Below are 20752 nucleotides of genomic sequence, written 5' to 3'. Positions count from 1 at the left end.
GTAGTCCAAAATTAACCGGCACCACGTCATGATTTCTGGGTAATGAAGTCCGTAAAATTTGGTTAGTCTGATTAATCTGTTCCATTAGCTGTAATGAAGAGACACCACTCCTCTCCACCGTATAGATGCATTTATTTTTTCTACATGATTCAAATCATTACATTTCTACAGATTGTATAGAACGCAATGGCTCTCGTGATCCCGGACAGACCACCGGTCTTATTAAAGGGCTGGTGCACATAGGCAGGCATCACATTCACGCTCACACTCACATTCACACTTAGGGAAACTTAAGTGTTTGACTCACAGCTCAGCTTTCAGTCAATGCAGTAAGCTCCAACACCAATTAAATTAAACATCAGTCTTGTAGTTTCACTTTTTCACACTGGGTGCCTGATTGTTGATCTACACAGGATTATATTCTGATATATTCTAAAGAGTAGTTTTCAGCAAGTATTCAGCAAAAATGTTGTTTTGATTGGATGCCAGCTGCCATGCCTCGCAGCGGCAGCAGCAGCAGCAACGGGTGGCTAAGAGGCCCACGTGTCACTCACAGGGAAAAGGTCATATCCTACATTATTTGTTCATATAACGTATGAATCCTGGCTTCTAGAAAGTATGAAAAATTGTGTGTTTAAGGGTATAAAACAAAATTAATCTCATGAACTTTTAAAACCATTCACAGCTACTAACATATACTAAAATATCTTTTTGAATTTAAGGTTCATTTATAGCTCTCTGCTCCCTCTCTAGAGTTTTTGTCGATGCTTAAGCAATGACAGAAATTGCATGAAAGAAAAATGCTAATATACTGCAGTTTTGTTTTTCTTTTTCAGTTATGTCATGAGATAAAAAAAAAAAATTCAAATATGATTATTCAATGTGTGTTGCAACTATCTACATGAATAGTTGCAAGTAGAAAATTCCCCTTTGATGTATGTAAGTGATAGTGACAGCACATCTGAGGCAGAAAGACGGAGATTTGTAATATAGAAATCTGACTTTGAATCACCAAATATATTTTTCATGGGTGACTCAATCTGAACAAACAGCTCTACATCATATAGCACAGCAGAAATAGACTCAGAAACACATACACACAGACACATTCTGTACCGAAACAAATATCTATGCTGTTTCCTCAAAGGAAAGAGACTGAGAGAGAGATAGAGAGACTCTCTTTCCTCTCTGTGTGTATATTTTCATGCGTGTGCATTCAGTAAAACACAATTTATCCAAATCTAAGTTATATGCAATTAACAAACAAACAAAAAAAAGACAATATATTTGTCAGTTGTAGCTCCGTTGTGCTGATTTTCATACTGATGATATGTTATACTGCCTCAGTGTCTTTAGGCATTTCTATAAGACACTTCCCATCATTTAAAAAGTGATTACTGTCTCAGGCTCTAAATGTGTGTGTTGCAACAAAATTATATCAAAAGTTCCATGTACTGTATTGTCCAGCTAAGTTGAGGCCAACAAATATTACATTCTCTTGTAAGCATACACACAGTCTCATTTTCCCTTTCAGGTGAACAAAGGATATTACTGTTGAAACTTGATAGTTTTTAATATTAAAGCACAAGAGTTCTGTATCTTTCCTGCACCTCAGGGATTTTAAGCGATTCAACTCTGTTGGATTATCCGTGTCTGGGTTAGTCACTCAAACCGTGAGTGACACTGTAAAAATAAGGCGGCCAGATCCTGTTGTCGTTGCTTTTATAAAGGCAGTTTTGTTATAAAAAAAAAAAAGTGCTCTAAGGCAGTGTGCTAATTATCTGGGATTTTTGCTTGTTCCATTTCCTGTGCACTAAGGAGGACAGTTGTTTTGTCAGAACTGCATATTTAGTAGTTGCCAACTGGTGCCAGCAAATTTCCTCTTATGCTCGGATGCCAGCGAGCTTCTGTTTTTGGCTTCGGTCCAGTCAGTTTTCTCAGCAAACAACAAGCTGAAGTGATACACAAGATGTGCGTGCTGTATGCTCTGCATTTTACTGGCTTTGTTATCTGTTAGGTAAATACAGAAACATTACTGTATTTGTTTGTTTCTCTTGTCAGTTTTGAGAACAGAGTTGCAGTATTAGACTCTTTGTGGGTATGTGGGCTGCCATGTACTTATAGTATGCAACAGTGCTAATAACTGCCTATCTAAACCCCCTAGTGATTGCTGTCTTTTCCACCAATCTTGTAACCCCTGTAGTACTCCTCCCTAGCACACACACACACACACACACTTTCCTTTCACCTCCCTTTTGAATGTCAGTCATCCAGGCCAGTTCTCCCCCTCCCTCCACGCCCACTCCCTTGGAGACCAGCAAGAAGTGGGACTTTAATTAGCTGCGATAATTAGTCAAACACACACACACACACACGCACACAAACTGTGCTACATCACACCTTGTCGCCCCCTGTCAAAATCTATTAGTTTCTCTTCACTAATGTTTGATTGAATCACACTTAAAGCTGCATGAATGCATTTTTTGCCACACTAGGGAGTAGACAGAATTAAAAAAAACAAAGTCCCAGAAACACTGTTGATGTATTAAGTTGTTTTGGCTAATATGTTAACGAAACACTGTCTACAGACACTTTGAGCAAACATGAGCTTTTTATTCCTCTGTTCACCTGATGAATCTAAGTCTCATGTTCATGTAGTTGCCAGGGGTTGCTTTACCGACCCCTGGCAACAAATATCAGGGTTTGTAGCTACTAGATGATAGGCTTTCAATTCCAGCCATCAGTTTACTGATGCTCTCAGCTAGTAGGTTGGAAACTGATGACTACCATTTGCATGTAAGGGTTGATCAGATTGATTAGACTCAACCATACACACAGATATGACTACAGAAACAAGAGCTCCGGTTGTTAAAGAGTATTCAAGCTGGATTTACACTCGATGCAAGGGGTTAACGTTAGCACAGCCGTAAATTCTACAACATAGGTTTGATTTATATTCAGTGTTGTATTTCACCTATTGATAGCACTGCTGCAACACTAGATAGATGTAACGAATGTGATCAGGCCATATGGTGCTTTAATGATTTGTGATCTAGAGCAACTGCTCGCTACGTGCATACTTATAGGACTGGAACTACATCCAAGTAACTTGTCTATTAATGACTATGAGACTATTCTGCAATCGGTGTGTTAATGTTATTTCATTTACTTTGTTAGGAGCGGAGATCACAGTGAGCAGAAGGTTTATAGTGGAACTGACTGTGGACTGAAAAAAAAAAAAACTCTCCCCCGCATCAGAAATTTGTTGGAGAATACACAAGCAAACCAAAGATGACCACATATATCACAATTTTTACAATCACCACCACATTTTTGAGTGGTGTAGCTACAGCAACCACATGTACAGACTCTGTAGGTACGCTGTACCCCTCAACTCAGAACTATAAAATCCAGCTTTCATTATCTTTTGGGGCCACGAGTCATCTGATTGACTGTTGGTTACTGCAGAGTTCTGCTACTGATGCCCTGCACACGGATGGTTTATGCTTTAGTTTTTTACAACATTATCTTGTTGTTCATACTTATATTTTCAACCTCACATTTTATTGCTGCTGCTACACAGCACGGAGGACACGAGATGAGGGGGTGAGAAGGCGCCCTCTCTTGACATACACACTGGCTCTGTATTTGATTTTCCTCCCAGTATCACTTTCCTGCAGAGAACAGTGGGACATTGTAGCTCAAAGTGCTGAGCAAGTCACATTTTTTGGCCTGTGTGATGACGGCAAACTGTATTTTTTTTTTTTTTTTCTCCCTCTTTGCTCCACCAGGAGTTCATAAACAGAAAGTCTCTTGGAATGACATAATGGGTTTTGGACGGTGAGATATTAGAGGTACGCACACATAAACAAACAAAGCGGTGGGATGTAGATGCTCTCTTATTTCTAAATGCCATACACAATAGGTCAGCATGCAGAAAAATTTCCCATCACTTTCTCTTAACATCAAAGAGCAAAAGTCAGCTCAAACAGCAGGATAAGAAAGTGTGATAGTAACCAAACGCGGAGCAGGTCTCGGTAGAGAAACGGAGAATAATAATGTGTTGTTCTCTTTGGATCTTAAGTCAAAGACATGAACTTCCTGAGAGAATATCAAAACACCAAATAGGGAGTGGACAATTATATCACTTCTGATGAATACTGATAACTGTGTGAACCATGCACTGTGGAAAAAGATGTACCAAACTAGCAAAGATTCTCACAGTTCCTTTCCTGTGAGTGGATTCTTGCATTCCTGCAATGTTAACATCCATCCCTCACTATTGGGTGGATTACTACAGACAGCTGCCTTTCCTCTCTGTGTTTGTTTATCCAGAAATCTCATTTTAAGACACTGTATATCAAATATTGACATAATTTGGACATTGCCTATCATTAATACATACATTGGCCTGAGTGAGGCAAGAAGGTCAAATTTGTTGCCGATATGTGCAGATGAGGGACTGTGTCGTTTGTGGGTGATGACGTGTTCACTGCAGCTTTGCTTTGTTTGTTACTCAAAAGCAGCAAATGCCTTCGGTGAACCTGTCTTGTTGCTCACTGACTGCGGCTCTCAGCTGTCCGGTCAGTTACCTGAAGCTGATTCTGCGTAGGTTGCCTTCTTTCCTGCTACTTTACTTTTGCTTTAGTGCTATTTTAAATATTGCACCCTTATTCATTGTTCGGCCTGCCGCTGGTCTCAAACTACAGAATGAAGTTGCAGGTTCACAAAACACTGACTAAGTCCTCACTATTGGTTGCTGTGTGAGGGGAAAAAAGTGAGAGAAAATATTTTTAGAGTGTCACACCTTTGTAGAGTTTTGTGAAGTAACGATTGTTTTGCTGATCCTGAGGGTTAAAATTAGAATGTGCTAGTAAAGTTAACTGAGGACAAGAACTGAATACCAGGCTGAGGAGCAATGTTTCACTGCCCTCTCTAGTTGAAAGTTTCCAGTATGTAGCACCCATCAGTGATGGTAGGTGCGGTCAGAAGAGTGCTCTGTTGCACCTAACGTGACTCCCTGTACCGACACACTCTGAAGTACACTGCATCACTGATGCAAGGTGAGAAGTTAAACCACTAGAGGTCAGCAGAAACAAGATTTTCAGCCTTGTTAAGTTGCTCTCTAAAGCGGCTATAATCTATGTTTCTATAATAACAATGTATTTAAATATAATGCAGTGTTTCCTCTAGTTTGGTTGCTGGGGGCGGGGATGCACCGAGCAAAACTCGGGAAAGACTCAGCAGCCACACATTTCTCCGTCTTTGTTTCTCTATTTCTCCGTTTAGCGTCGTCAGGTTAAGCTAACTCATTGTTGCTAACTTTGTAGCTAACCCCCTTCACCTTTCCAGCAGTTGGAGAAACAACAGCTGACACACTGAAGCTTGTACTGTACATTTACTGCCAGATTGACAAGTTACTGCTAACCTTTTCCTCTGCTCCGCTTGCATTCACCGTCACTTTTCTGCCGCTTGCACACACTCAACAACTCACTTGCTATGAACACACATTACGCGCCGCCCCATTCCTTAGAAGGAACTACGCTACCAAGAGTTTCCCAGGCAACGACATAGAGGTTGACTCATGTTTTGGAACAGCGCTGCACAGAGAGGCCCCCAAGCACTATTGATTTCCGAATGAATGGATATTTGGTGTTATTTTTGGCATGAAAAAAATATTTTTTGGCCTGGCGATGGTTCTCGTTGGCCTGGCGGCTCGTCAGGCCTGTATAATTACAGGGGAAACGCTGTGTCATGTGAGAGGCGTCCCGAGTAGTGTTGAATGTACAGAGAATTACTACCCGACTCTGCTGCTCCCCTCAGCTTTACAGAGCTTTATAGCGAGTTTCAGCTCATTGTTAACTGTCTGGCTGCAGCTTTGTTTCACTCTCGGCTGCGGCAGGCAGCTGTTTTCAGAGGAAAAGGCGACTAGCTCGTGGACATGGTGGAGCATTTAACAGCTAAAGAGCAGATATTTCCCTCAGTAGTAAGAGACCAAAAACAGCTAAAAATGAGAGTGAATATTGGACTTACATTCACCAGTTGGCTCTAAATAAGTATTGGATGTGTAAATAACTTTACTAACAAGTACACCATATCAACTTAAAAGGTAAATGTATGTCAATGTTGTGTTCACAACTTGTTTACACTGCCCTCAAGTGGCCAAAAAATCAATTACGTTGTTGGTTTATGGTTTTAAAAGAGTGATTATGTGAAACGTGGTCTGTTGGAACTCACAAGTATCATAACACAAATCTAGTTTTTGTGTTGAGGAATGGGTCCCACAGTTTGTGTGTGTTTGTGTGTGTTTGTAAGCAAGCACACACATATATCTCTCTCATTCTCTCTCTCAGTCCTCCCACTCACTAGACACTGTGGGGGTGTGGATCCTGCAGGCTGCCTGTCTCCCTGTGCCTGCTATTAGTCACATATTCTGCTAATTACACTCTTCCATCGCACCAAACCTACATACACATACGTAAATATACTCACACAAACACACAATAGATCGAGGTAGGTACACATATCTCTCGCAGAGCACACACGGTCATGTGTTCTTCCTTTTAGCGATGGAAAAATAGCCTGGCATCGGCCCACCAGTCCTCTATGATTCAGTTTCATCCTATACATAAGTGTTCCATTTCTTTCATGTATTATTATCACTCTTTGCTCTTCAAAAGCTTCCTGTCTTCTCTTTCACAATCTGTCACCTTTTTTTTTTTTTTTTCTTTTGGTTTTCTTCTCTCCTCTCCTCTCCTCTCCTCTCCTCCTTTGTTGGCGTTGTTGTGATTTTTGTCTGGCAGGTTGTTCTGTTGTGGCTGCTCTTGTCTCTCATCATGTTTTAAAAAAGCAAAACGAAACGTTTTTGTCTCCTCCACCCACATCCAACCACCCACCCCTCCCCTTCCAACATCTCTATCTGCATCAATCTCTGTCTCCTCCCCCTCTTCCTCTCTATCTATCCTCTCGTCCTCTTCCTTTCCGCCGACATCTCTGTCACTTGGCCTCCTCTAATCTAACCTGCCATTTTTCTCATCTTTAATTATTATCCTATGTCTTATTCATCTTGCATCGGCCCCGACTGTCACTCTGTTCACCTGGCATCATTTCTCCTCTCCTTCACCCCCCCTCCTCCTCCCTTCCATTTTCCCACCTTCATCCCTCTCATGGTCCATCCATCTCCATTCCTCATTTCACCCCCTCCCCCTCCGCCACCCCACCACCCCCCCCCCCCCCCCCCCCCCCCCCCCCCCCTCTCTGTTTTGTCTTCACAGTCACTGTATCCATCAGATTCTAGAAAGTGTCCATCACATTCACCAACATGACATAGTGCACAGGGACCTGAAGGTTAGTATATAGAGGAGCATCTGCATCCCTCACCCCGTACCTCACCTTCCCCACAACCTTTGCCTGCTTTCCTTTCCTTCCCCCCGTCCCTTTCCTCCTTTTTTTTCCTTCCTTCCTCCTCCGTTTCGTCTGTTTGCGTCGTTCCTGTCAGTTTTTGGTCCGATGTCCGCCTGTCCGACTTGTCTCTTTGTATTGTTCTCCTTTTTGCTTTTATATTGTATTGTATTTTTTTAATCAGAGGTCCCTGGCCTGCCTCACCCACCAACCCAGCTCCATCTGCCCTCCCACCAGCCCTCTGTCCAATCATTTTACTACATAACAAAAGCTTCTGTTGCACTGACTGACAAGCAGATCAATCAATGAATGAACGGGCCTTCAGGAACCACCTCGACACTCCCAACACTCCCACACACACACACAGTCACCCGCAGTGAGCACCAAACTCCTGCAGGTGTAATAAATATCTTTGTTTACAAAAGCCCTTAACCATCCATTTAAACCATCAGACTAGTTAAAAAAAAATCCAGAGTAATATTTACTGTGACCTGTATTGATTTTTTTTTTCTCTCTTCCTACCTACTCACTTCTCTCTGGCTTTGACTCACTGATTGTATTATATTGATCTCTGTGTTTTTTCGAGACAGCCTCATTCAACATCAAGTACGTCTTTACGGAGGTGTTTTGAGATCTTGAGATAAAAAAAAAGACAACAAAAAAGCCGCAGTGTGTTTAAAACAAATTATTGTTTATTATATTCTTTAAAAAAAAGAGTCTCCATACACAAACAACCAGCTCAGGAGAAGAATTTCTCTTTTTTGCAACTAATTTATACCACGGCTAAGTCAGACTCGCACCGGCAGCGTCATAGGAAACGTTCTGAACAGTTACACAGGATGCTGTCTCATTTTTTTCTTTTCTCTCTGGCTCACAACTACAATCAATGACGCTGCCAAAAAAAACTGCAGCCAAGGGTCAGATTTTTATATTTTAATTAAAAAGAGTTAAAATAAGATTACACAGACTTTGTTTATTTATATGCTGTTTAATACATAAGACAAACTTTAAGTGTAGTTAAAGCAAAGGGTGAAAGGGAATACCACAGAATGGATCATAAAATACAGCTCATATTGGGTGTGATATCTAGGGAATGACCACCCGTGACTGCTAACTAACACAGGAACTTTTGAGATGATCTCCCAGACACAAACACACACAGACACATGCGGAGGATTCTCACCCTGCGGGTTACAGAGCTCAACAGCTGACAAAGTGGGGGAGGACGGACATGGACACACACACACACACACACACACACACACTCACACACACACACACACCAAACTGCATGCATACCTCTACGCAAGCACACATTTATGTATGAATGAGGCTGCAAGAGAACACACACACACACACATTTCATAGAGTTGTTTAGCCTCGACTGCAGATTTACAGACATATGCAACCGCATGCTCGTGTTGGCTTTTAGTTATCACTCAGCACGCACACGCACGCACACACACACTTAAACACACACACACACACAGCTCTTACCATTTGGGCCATAGATGTGACCTGCCTAGTATTTATTCATTGGGAGACCTTTAGAAACAAGACACAGGATTCTAATTTATAGCTCTGAACTTTACAGCCATGCCAGTCCATCTTCCTCGCTATCGCTCTCTCGCTCTCTCTCTGTCTCTGTTTCTCACTTTCTGTCTCTCCCTCTCTCTTGTTTCTCTCATGTTATAATATTTCGCAGACTGGCCAGACTCCTACTTTATCGCAACCTATTAAGTCAGTCTTTTGAGTCCCTGTATGTTTGTTAGATTAAAATGCGCCCCCCCCCAATATACAGCTCAGTTTGCAATATTTTAATTGTTAGACTACACCTTTACTGGTTATTATATATTTAATTGTAGGAAATTGTGAGATCATTTAAAGGCACAGGAAACAAAATTCATGGTTGCGTTTTTGCAAATCTACACATAAATATGTACGTGGTCTGTGGTGTAAAGCATCTGGATAGTCATCGTTTCCTCAGACCTTTCTAACACAAGTCCAGATGCCAGGACGGAAGGGGCTTTTCTACGAGAAGCGAGTGAAATGAAGAATGCCACGTAAATAATGCAAACGTCAAGGCTGCACACAAGAAATAATCCATGTAGCCTTGGTTACTATACGGCGATATGTGAACTGTGGCACACAGTGTAAAGGTAACAGAGGAATCCCACAAACATCGGCTGTATGTCGATGGTCACTGTTCTGCTCGGAGCTGCGGTTATCCAAGCATAGCGCTTCCCATCACGTCTTCACAATTAATATTCTCTGTGGGCTATTTAAAAACATTTGGTATTTTGCCACCAAAGCAAATGCATTCTCAAGCATAGAGTATAACAGTAGTAGAAATAAATAAATCTTAACTTTATGTTCCTGAATGTACTCTCAACTCTTTTCACTCACAAAACACAAGCCTTAATTACTGCCTAACTGCCGGGGAAAGCTGTTCTAACACAGTGCTGCGAAAAAATCAATACTGTCACAGCTATAGCATCACATACACTAAATCGATTATACACAACAACCCCGTAAATGACAAAACAAGGTTTGTGTTTTCTTATTTTTTTTGACACACACACCCTCTGGGGGATTCTCCCTTAATAGCCCTCACATTTTTCAACAATACACAGAGGTCAGCAAGTCATTGTATTCTCATCTGTAACTAGCCAATTAAACTAATGACCTGTCAGTTACACAAAGGCGACACCCAGCAGCAATCCAGCAGTATTATCACATAGTCTGTGACAAAACATATAATAAAGCAATGTTTGAACAAGGAAGTAAAAAAACAGTAATATGGATGTGATTAATAATTATTAATTTCTAGTGACAAATTCACACTTCAGTGCTTCCTTTATGACCACAGGACCTTATTTTTTATGAAACACTACCAACAGCAAAAGTCTTTAATCTAATGTGTCTATAATGTGTTATTTAGGTTTTGTGCATCATTTCAAAGGGAGATTTTTGAGGCAATCAGTATATACATTTTTTGGATCTGCATCTGCATTGCCTTTGTTACCCATGCAATGAGTTTTAGAAGAAAAAATCAATTAATTTAATTCTGAAGTTACTTAGTGGTAACGTTTTTTTTAGTGTACCTACTTTTCCTGCAGTTAGTTTGATCTAATTCTACTGCAGTCAGGGATTTGTCATATCACACAATATTTCATTTCAGCTGTATTTTTTATAGTTGAAATGACAATTGAACTAGAACTTGACTTCCTACATTTTTCAGAATGCCCTAAAACAATCTCACAGAAAATACAACATGAACTTTCCAAAAGTGTAGGTGGAAAGAGCAATAGTGTAGTAAAAGCAAGAGAACGTCTCTTTCCATCATCCAAAAGCTTCCCTTTAACTGCACTCAGATCAAAAACAGGCCTGCGCTAAAAAACATGCAAACATGCAGCATCGGTGGGGGCGTGTTATTGGATCTATTACTCAAAGTTCCATTTGAGTAATGCACCCATGAGTTTAAAGACTCATCAGATACCAAAACACTGCACAGGGGTTTACAGTATTAGGAGGAAGGATTTAACTGCTCTGAAAAGTTAACACAGCTGTAGTCATTTTATCTTTCGTTTGCAACAAACGACAGGTAAACTGTAGAAAGACAGCGTTCATGTTACAAAGTAATTACCAGGAATATAATACATATATGTATGATTGACCAAAGCAGCGCCTTGCTAGGTTGCATTACGTTGTGGCAAAGATTAACCACGTTCCACTTTTTTGCCAGACGACCATGCGTCTGTTGCGGCTTCATTAAAATGATTGACGGGGCTGCTGTCAGTCTGAGCATGGCTTTGTTCAGAGTTTTACATGTTATTTGGCTACATTTTTGTCTCTTAGTCCTCCATCTGTGAAGTGAATTTCATCTTCTATGATTGAGTAATATTGCAAAGCGCCAGTTTCAGAACGTAGCCCTTTCTCTTTGAATCTTGAGGGACTGTTCAGACTCTGGCATTAACAACTAAAACTTATTATGTTATAGATATTACATATTTAAGTGACATGCTGGCTTGCAGGCAGACATCAAAAAAAGTGAAAAAGCCTTACACTCATTACTCCAACTTTAATTTATTTATCAGACAAAGATCAATTCACACTGCCTTCTCACACAGACTTTTTCTCTTTTTTGGTATTACATTTCTTGACATCATCTCATACAGTACATATTTGGGATTAATATTTAGAACTACAGAAATGTAAAACACAACAGCAAAATTGGGCCCAGAAAGGCTTCATAGCCATTAGCTGTTTGTGAAACAATTGTGGGGTAGATTTTTTTAATCCACTCAAAAAAAATAATACTCAGTACACATACTCTCACACTCAAACCTCCCCCTGAACTTTGATGAACTTTGACTTTGTCAGTGCACAGGAAGCACACATGCACAGTCAAGCTTTTGTCCACACCCAGTGCCACATCCCCAACAGCACAAGTGCGTTTGTGTGTGTGTGTGTGTGTGAGTGTGTGTTTGTGTGTTCACGCCGTACTGCAATGGTCTACACCTCCCACAGCTGGACCCAGGCAATGTATATGGCCCTATAAACACATGCTCGTGTTGTCTTTCTCATTTTTTATATATATATATACACACTCACCGGCCACTTCATTAGATACACCTGTGCAATCTAATGCAATCCGATACAACAGCTCTGCCATAAATTCTACTCTTACTGCAGCTTAAACATTTTCAGTTTTTCATAATATTGAAAAGTGTTCCTAATATTTTTCCCCCCTTATATAAGGTTATTGAGTGAACAAGATATAAGAACACTTTTCAATATAATTCACTCCAGTAAACCACCAGCACTCACTACAACCTCAATAATAAACATAAAGTAGAATTATCACCTTTCTGACAATGTCAACAAAAACTGAAAATGTATAAGCTTTGTAAAAGAAGAATTTATGGGAGAGCTGATGTGTTAGATTGCATTAGATTGCACAGGTGTTCCTATTAAAGTGGCCTGTGAGTGTGTATGTGTGTATGTGTATATATATATATATAATATATATACCCTGCCCGTGCTCAGATATACTACTTAGTCTCTGCATAGGCTCTCATCTCCGTCTCCCCTCCGCTTCCCTCTCACTGTTTTTTACTTTTGGGTTTTTATTTTTAGTGTCCAGTGGCTAACAGACATCAGAATGACAGTTCTTGTCAGCAGAGGCCAAATAGGCTGGCAGAAGACATGGCATTGATCCCAGACACATCTTTTAAATGTTATTAATTGCACAATGACTCACTCCTTCCCTTACCTCCTTCATCAACGCCTTCTGTGCCCCCCATGGCCAGCCACACTCTCACACCCTCTTTCATCACCCAAGGCCTGCTGGCTATAACATAGAGGGAGGTGGGGTATCTATAATCCACCTACAGCCAACTGAAGAGTAAAAAGTATTTCTTAGATGAGTATGTCTAAGGTTATACTCATCTAAGATGAACATCCAAGACAAAGATCACAGAGTGTATCAGTTGGTTGGTTGCAGAATAGACTGACTTGAAGGAATCTTCTGTTGCAGAGCACCCACAGCCATACCTTTCCAGGCCAGCCATATCAAACCCAAAGCTACAGCCAAGCCCCAAAAAAGCTCACCTAAGGAAGGTCGTTGATGACATCTGCTACTGCACAGAATGTTCGGTCAAATTTATTCCCACAGTAACCGTTTTAAACTTAGGTCACTCTTAATGTGGAAAGCTGTACCAAAAGAGCAAGCAGCAAACCCATTTTGTCCTACAGCTTTGTAACGTCATGCACATCATTGGAAAAAGTTGGTAAACTATACAATGTATGTTACAGTGGGCCTTACATTTGGCTCACAGCGGTTAGATAGCTAACTAGTAGCTAACCAGTTGGCTATTTAAGCTATTTAACTGCCTTTTCATAAACCTGGATGTGCGGTTAGCTGTGGGTCAGCCGAGTTCAGTGAAAGTGTAACGCCTGGCAACAGAAGAGCCCTTTCAACCCCTGTTCTACCATGACCTCCTACTCCTCCATCATACCCCCCCCCCCCCTTCCCCTCCCTTCCCACTCCTTCCCGACACCTTTGGCCTGTGCACGGGATTGTAGCGCTGCTCAGACTAACATGCGCCCCCCCCCCCCCTCCCCTTGGTGTTTGCATGCAGTCATTGCATCCAGCAGATCCTGGAGGCGGTGCTTCACTGCCATCAAATGGGCGTGGTGCACCGGGACCTGAAGGTGAGTGATGGGGATCACCTTACTGTCCTTTTTGAGAGTGTGCTTATATATTTATGTAAGGCGGTTTGTGGTTGTGTTATTCGTGTAGTCCGTATACGTCTAATGTGTTCATGAGAAACTGTCTTTAATGTGTGTGGACATAATGTCATTTGCAAAAAGCCTTAGGACTTAGGGAAGATTTTGAACCACCTCATCTCCCCTGAACTAACATCTCCTGATATAAATGTGTTGGCTGTCTTTCCAACCCTATATAAAACAGTGTAGGCCTACATAATGGCTGGTTGCACAGTCAGAAAGCCATTTACAGTCAGGCAAAAGCTCCTCACCCCACTCAGAGCTATACCAGTCCCTACAGCTTTGCGGCAACCACCATTAACTGTGAAATACCGCCTCCGACATTTTTCTTAGGCTGCCCAGCCATACACAGCCTCCAGCCCTCCGCAGTCACCTTCTTTTCCTGTTGTGTAAACACCACTACCTCTAGTCTGTGGAGATTTCAAACATGCAACGCTGGTCATGCTGACCAACCAATGCCTCTGCACTGTAGCCTTTTTGGAAGAGGATCTTGTCATTGCACAGCTGGCCCATTTACTGTTGATAGATCCATTCAAGATGGCCCAGAAGGATATTTAATCAGACCTCTGGGTCATTTACTAGTCAGAGTGAGCTGTTAACTATTGATTATCAGACACCCTGTGTGGTTTTGATTGTCTTTATAGATCAGTTAATGACCCTCCCTGCTTCAAAGGTGACAGTTCATTCTCTGTAAATGACCATCAATTGACTTCTGATGTTGTGACATTTGTTTATATCGGCTGACTGGCTGAAAACCAGTTAGAGAGCCAGTTAGAGCAAATTTCCTAGAACTGTGGTATTGCTTAATGTATTTTAGAGACTTGTTTACATAGTATGTCATATGGTTCATATTAAGTTTTGCTCACAAGGATTTTTGCTAAGCTTGAGATACATTTTTGTAAGATTGCATAGCAAGCAATAACAACATAACCTTGTTTAATGTGACTGCTGACTGAACTAACCAACAACTACTCTGAAGTTTTGACGTTAAACTTTGGCTTAATGCAGTGTTTGTGGAAATTTTTCCTCCAAACAAAACAGTACCTCCAAATGTAATGAGCTGTATGCGCGTTGGCGTCTAAACAGATAGAAGGCAAAACAGTACATGTATTGTACCTGGTAGTTTGTTACGTATATGCATATCTGTATGTCACATCTTGTTTTGCATGATGCACTTTGTCAAGTAGACCTCTTCTATGCAAATATCAGTCCCAGCATTCCAGCAAAGGCGTGTTGTGTTTATCAGAACTGTTGTGGCTATTTCTTTATTTAGCCGACACACCTATCTAGTTTCACACCCAAGCATCTGAGAGCATTTCATGCAATAGGTCATAGTGTGATGACTGAGGACAGCCCGGGTGACAAGATCCCTCAAATTAGGAATTAGGTTATGGCAATTGAGATGACAACACAGCGAACAGATTTATATGTGTGCCAAAAGAAATTGCCCTAAATTGAACAGACTGTACAGCAGATGGTAAATCATTTTTTGTCATCTCAATAATAGGCGTACGTTCATCAAAGTAAAGTATCCAAAAGAGTGCATAGGTTCAAGTGTGTGGTTATAATTTTGATACCTTGCCCTGACTATAATCTAAACACTCAATCCGTGTAATTTCTTCAAGCACCACTTTTAGTTAGTTTCTCTTTCCACACTACAGCAGTCTACTTGAATTGGAGGTCTGTATCTCTGCCACTTCCTCTGAAGGAATTTGTCAAGAACGCTGCAGCATCTCCTGCTCCTCTCTTGACAGGGAAATAGAAGGGAAGAGAGAGAGAGATAGGGAGAGATGGGAGATCATTCCAATTGAAACACCCACTCCAGACCTGCTCTCAAACACAGCTCTGTATCATCCTTCTCCTCTTCTCTCTTCTCCTCAAACAAACCAGTTGCAAATCATCCATATTATTGGCTGCGTGTGCCCTGTGTGTGCTTTTTTTTAAGTGTACATGTGTATGTTTGTGCTAAAGAGATGCACAGGGAAGGAGCGCTTATGTCAAAAAGTGATGGCGATCGCTACTGCTATGTCTGAACGTGTGGTCTGGATGATTTGCATTTTGTTTATGCACCTTTTTAATGGAAGCACATGCTTCATCATAATTTCCACCCACATCCATTTTCATGGATTATCTTACTGCTGCAGTGTTGGCAAGTTCTAACTCCCCTCATTTACAAAAGAGTAAAGCCTAACCAAGTGGTAGGCTGGGAGAATGTGATGACACCAGTTAGGCACAGTGCCTTAGGATTACTGGTTTGCTCACACACAGTCTCTCTCTTGCTAATTTTCTCCTCTTATACTTATGGGCTTAAAGGCTATAAAAGCACACTTTTAAGTCTCTGCACTTTAAATACATAGTATTCCGATGCTGCTAAACAAATTAGCTAAGAGGAGAGAACAGCAGAGGATGCAAAGACATGCTGCTGCAGTGCAGGGGAGGTAGTGACAGAAGTGCAACCTAAATATAATGTCCCCATTCCCTTCTGTACTGTAAGGATGCATTTGTGTTGCTGTTTCACAGTAAAGCATTTCAGTAAATGGATACTGTATGCAAGCTAATTGGCAGAACATTATAGAGACTTTATTTGGTGTTTTAAAGACCAGAGAAAACTTATTACAATAACAATGCACAGTGGACTTCTGTTCAATTAATGGAAGCCCATAATATCAGGCACATTAATACTGGAAGTGCAAGGCTATTAAAAATCTACATATTTCAACCTTTTTGCACGCACATGTGACTGTTGACATAATTAAACTCAGTACAGCCAAAACACTAGTCTAGTGCTCTGGCTATCAGTTGAAATAATGCAGGCTTGCCATGCTAAGGTTAGGTGACTTTCTACACTTAAAAGTAGTCATGCTAGCTCAACCTGTGTAGGTAAGCTTGGTAGCTAGCCAGGTGATTTTTTTTTAACATCATGAAATCTATGGACATGAATTAATAAAACAAAAAAAAAACATCTGTATTTCATATGAATTCATTTTTCCTACCGGAGTGCTTTATTTGTCATTCAAGATTGCTTTTTTAAAGAGGAAATGATTAAAGGAGATTGAAAGAGATGTAGAGAGAAAAAGTGATAAAGAACAGGGGCCAGTGGGGATAGCAGCCCATTATTAGAGCCCTCTTCTGACAAAGAGTAATGAGGCTGGCTGCATTATCTGGGCCACGGAGATGGTGCCTATAGACTACAGCACACCACATGAGGCTAAAAAAGCACTGCAGATTGACTGGGTTTAACACTGCTGAAATGTGGGCTAACTGTTATTCTATAGCTTATATGTGTCCAAACAAGTTATTCAAATGACATCTATGTCCGTGTGTATCTGTGTGTGTGCCGAGTACAGTGTTGAATATAATATTGTACACTGTATGATCCTCAAAACAAATTTTGTGCATGCATAATTATCTACCTCCAGCTTCCTCCACTAGGATAGTGTATATGCTTTGTCCCCCATTCTTGCACTGTTTGGTGACCTCAGTTCTTTCCTCCTCTCCTCTCTAGCCAGAGAACCTGCTCCTGGCAAGCAAATGTAAGAATGCCGCAGTGAAGCTGGCCGACTTTGGCCTGGCCATCGAGGTGCAGGGCGATCAGCAGGCCTGGTTTGGTAGGTACAACAGGAGTTAATCGCATCTGTATTTTATACTTATTCACCTAAAGCTGTAAAAGGCTCATGATGACTGCAGTGACAGAATAAGGTTCAGTCACTGTCACTGGTAAGGATTGCAAAGGTCTGAACTCCATAGAGCCTTAACCATTATCTTTAACAAACTAGGGAAAGGAATAAAGACCTAAGGATTCAGTTGACAGAGTGAGTGACTTCAGCTAACAGAAAAGATTATGCCTTCCTAAAGTTCCTGAACATTAATTCAGTTCTCTTTGTGTGCATCTCATGCGGTCACAGGAGAGGAATTGTAAAGATGTATGCCCCAGATTATAAACATATACGAACATTGCTGGTGCAACCGATTTTATTTTGGGATGCGTTTGAGTTTTTTAGTTGTTTTCAGTTGGTAGTGAACCAGTATTGGTCTGGTGCCAAGAACAGTCACACATTTATGTTCCCTTTCCCCTTTGCCTAGGCAAATCAGTGTGTGTGTAAAGCCTGACATCATCAATATTAAAGTTATTTTTTTATCAGGGATGTCAAACTCGTTTTTGTTCTTACCCTGCAAGTTGGAAAGCAAAGGAAAAAAAAGTGAGTGCATTGAGTGCAGTCTCAGATTCGTAGTGTTCAGGCACACTTCCACATCTCACCTGGATCGCTACTACAAACATCTGTAGCCATCAGTTGTAGCGTTTGTGGCTTTACTCAAACGAGAGATTTGTCAGTTCCTTCACAATCAACTGACTTTAAACCTTCAAATCTGTCCTTCAGATCTCAGTCCACTGTGTGGATGAATAGTTGGAAGCTTACTGAAGATTCTCTTGCTTTCTATGCAAGCTGATCCAAGGTATGTCAATCAACTGTGTGTGTGTGTTTTTACTACAGGATTTGCTGGCACACCGGGGTACCTGTCCCCTGAGGTATTGAGGAAGGAGGCATATGGCAAACCTGTGGACATCTGGGCCTGTGGTGAGTACAGAGAGACACACACTCATTCACACACTTAACACACATATGGCATTTCCTAAATAATTATATAGAAGAAAGCAGAAACACATTGAAGCATATTCTCAAATAAAAATGTGCATTTTCTGTGTGTGTGTGTGTATATGTATGTGTGTGTGTGTCAATATGTGTGCATGTTTGTGTGTGTGTGTGTGCGTGTCTCAGGGGTGATTCTCTACATCCTGCTGGTGGGTTACCCTCCTTTCTGGGACGAGGACCAGCACAAACTGTACCAGCAGATCAAGGCTGGGGCTTATGATGTGAGTCCCTCTCCTCTTCTCTCCTCTCCTCTCCTCTCCTCCCCTCCCTTCTACTCTCTTCTCTCCCCTCCTGCTGTAATGCCCTCCCCTCTCCTCCCACTGCCCTCGTTCCTTTTTGGCAACGGTTACATAACTGAGTCACCTCATTCATATTTCAGGGGGTGCAAAACAGGGAGCCTCACCTTAGATCACAGTCAACTTTATGCCAAATAGAGATTGAGAGAGAGAGGGTGACTAACTCTCTGGCAGTGATTCTGGGCTCATAGGACACAGACCTCAATATTAATGTCCAAACACAACAGGACCTGATGGGTTTGGAATTTCTTAACAAATTGCTCAGTGCTCAGTGCTCATGTATTTACAACATCCTGGGTTCATGTCTACTGTGCTGTGCTGTAAAATGTACTATATCTCATAATGACATATTGTATATTTTTGTATACAAATATATTCTCTATAATATCTCTTCCTGTCCACATGTCAAACTGTCCTTGAGCACAACACTTGAAGTGATAATATATGATTTTAAAAGAGACAAAACACAAACAGAAATCATGATAATAAACCGGGATGCAGCTGGATTTGTTTTCAGTATCTAATGACAAAAAAACACAAATATTGGAGAGCTGTAAGGCCCTAAATATATATAAATAACGTAGCCTGAATGTAAGTAGTACAAATGTTGTGAAGTAACTGGAAAGCTCCTCTGTGCTTTATAAGACACTGGCAGATTATTTGTCAATGTTAAGCACTCTATAGCTGATTTATGGATATGGCCATTTGTATTATAAGGGCTAATATAGGTTAGAAGTAGTAAATAAATCTTAAAGATGACCATGGTGTTTTGCGTGTTCCTCCCCAAATTAAGACCTTAATTTAGACAACATTAAATTAAACTGATCATAGTTGTGAACTCTCAGATGAAGACAGACAGGAACAGTAACAGCAATGGTTACACATTTTACTTCAAATTGGCTTTCTGAGGACCTTGGATACCCTGTTACACTGAATGTTAAGACAAGAAGCCCTGTTTTCCCCTCCAGTTCCCTTCTCCAGAGTGGGACACAGTGACCCCTGAGGCTAAAAACCTGATCAACCAGATGCTGACCATCAACCCAGCCAAGAGGATCACTGCTCAGGAGGCCCTCAAACACCCATGGGTCTGCGTAAGTATCCCGTCAGGAGATACAGTTATTTTTACACATCTTGTGACATTATTGCATGCGTAGAAAAGACATTTCACTCAGACAAACAAGTGGTTTGATCACAGCAAACAAATGATCTTGATTAACTGATGTCTTTCCTCATCCTCTTTGCCTAAACCTCCCTCTATTTGTCCTATGTCCTCTTTCTCATCTTTTCTTGCTCTTCCTTGTTCTCTTCCTTCTCCCAGCAACGGTCCACAGTGGCGTCTATGATGCACAGACAGGAGACTGTGGAGTGCCTGAAGAAATTCAATGCCAGAAGAAAACTTAAGGTCTGTTAGCATGCTTACACTCTCCCCCATCATCCTCTTCCGCTCTAATAAGCTATCGTGTGGAATAAAATCATTTCTACTGCTGTCCTTTCCTTTATTCTTTAATTTAAATCATTACACTACTGGGTAGTAGAAATATTGCCAGGGCTGGTATTTACACTTCCTATTATTTTCCTGTAATGCATTTGATCTGTAGATTCAAGATAAGATAAAAGACACCAGTGTTTTCTCTCCTGACTGGTGTTGAGGTCTTATAGGCTGTAAGAATATAGATCCAAAGTTATCCTACATACATAGTAAGCCCTCCTACACTGATTTATTGCTGACATTTTATGTGGATATAACAGCTTAGCCATGTCACTGTTACCCTGCTGCTTTTGAGCAGTCATGGCATGGTTCAGATGCCAGCACATGGGACACTGGAAGCAGAAACACAGGTGGCTGCAGACACATGCTGGACCAATCAACCAACATGCCATCAACATAAACGTCTCTGGTGTCTCTGGTTTTTCACATTTAAAAAGAAATGGGCACTGGCAAGGTTAGACATCCAGGTGCATACAGTGCTAAATATCAGAAACAAACAAGAGAAAATAGATGAAATCAATAAAGCAAAATTCTTTTAATGTATAAAAATAAAATGTTCTTAGTCAATGCATAGAAAAAAGTTCCTGTACACTCATGCATTCCCATGAGTTTATAGACAAGTC

General features: G+C 41.0%; 1 protein-coding gene across 26 annotated transcripts in view; it reads left to right on the top strand.

Moving 5' to 3' along the window:
* The window catches only part of LOC137168294 (calcium/calmodulin-dependent protein kinase type II subunit beta-like), an 81262-nt gene that overhangs the window by 23395 nt on the left and 37115 nt on the right, over nucleotides 1-20752 (top strand). For 18 of the 26 annotated variants that reach the window (XR_010924261.1, XM_067570934.1, XM_067570927.1 and 15 more), the window contains exons 6-11: nucleotides 7275-7347; nucleotides 17198-17300; nucleotides 18186-18269; nucleotides 18471-18565; nucleotides 19609-19731; nucleotides 19959-20042. Coding sequence is in view for 25 of the 26 variants with exons in the window: in XM_067570934.1 (XP_067427035.1) it covers nucleotides 7275-7347; nucleotides 17198-17300; nucleotides 18186-18269; nucleotides 18471-18565; nucleotides 19609-19731; nucleotides 19959-20042 (562 nt within the window). In the remaining variant the exon portion in view is untranslated. Of the gene's footprint in view, nucleotides 1-7274; nucleotides 7348-13544; nucleotides 13618-17197; nucleotides 17301-18185; nucleotides 18270-18470; nucleotides 18566-19608; nucleotides 19732-19958; nucleotides 20043-20752 lie in introns of all 26 variants that reach the window. The other 8 variants (XM_067570999.1, XM_067570956.1, XM_067570865.1 and 5 more) reach the window with 2 other exon arrangements.

Source organism: Thunnus thynnus, chromosome 2 (assembly GCF_963924715.1).
Source record: "Thunnus thynnus chromosome 2, fThuThy2.1, whole genome shotgun sequence".
In the NCBI taxonomy this organism is placed as follows: domain Eukaryota; kingdom Metazoa; phylum Chordata; class Actinopteri; order Scombriformes; family Scombridae; genus Thunnus; species Thunnus thynnus.
Note: the sequence above shows the minus strand (reverse complement) of the source record. Positions and strands in the feature narration are given on the sequence as shown.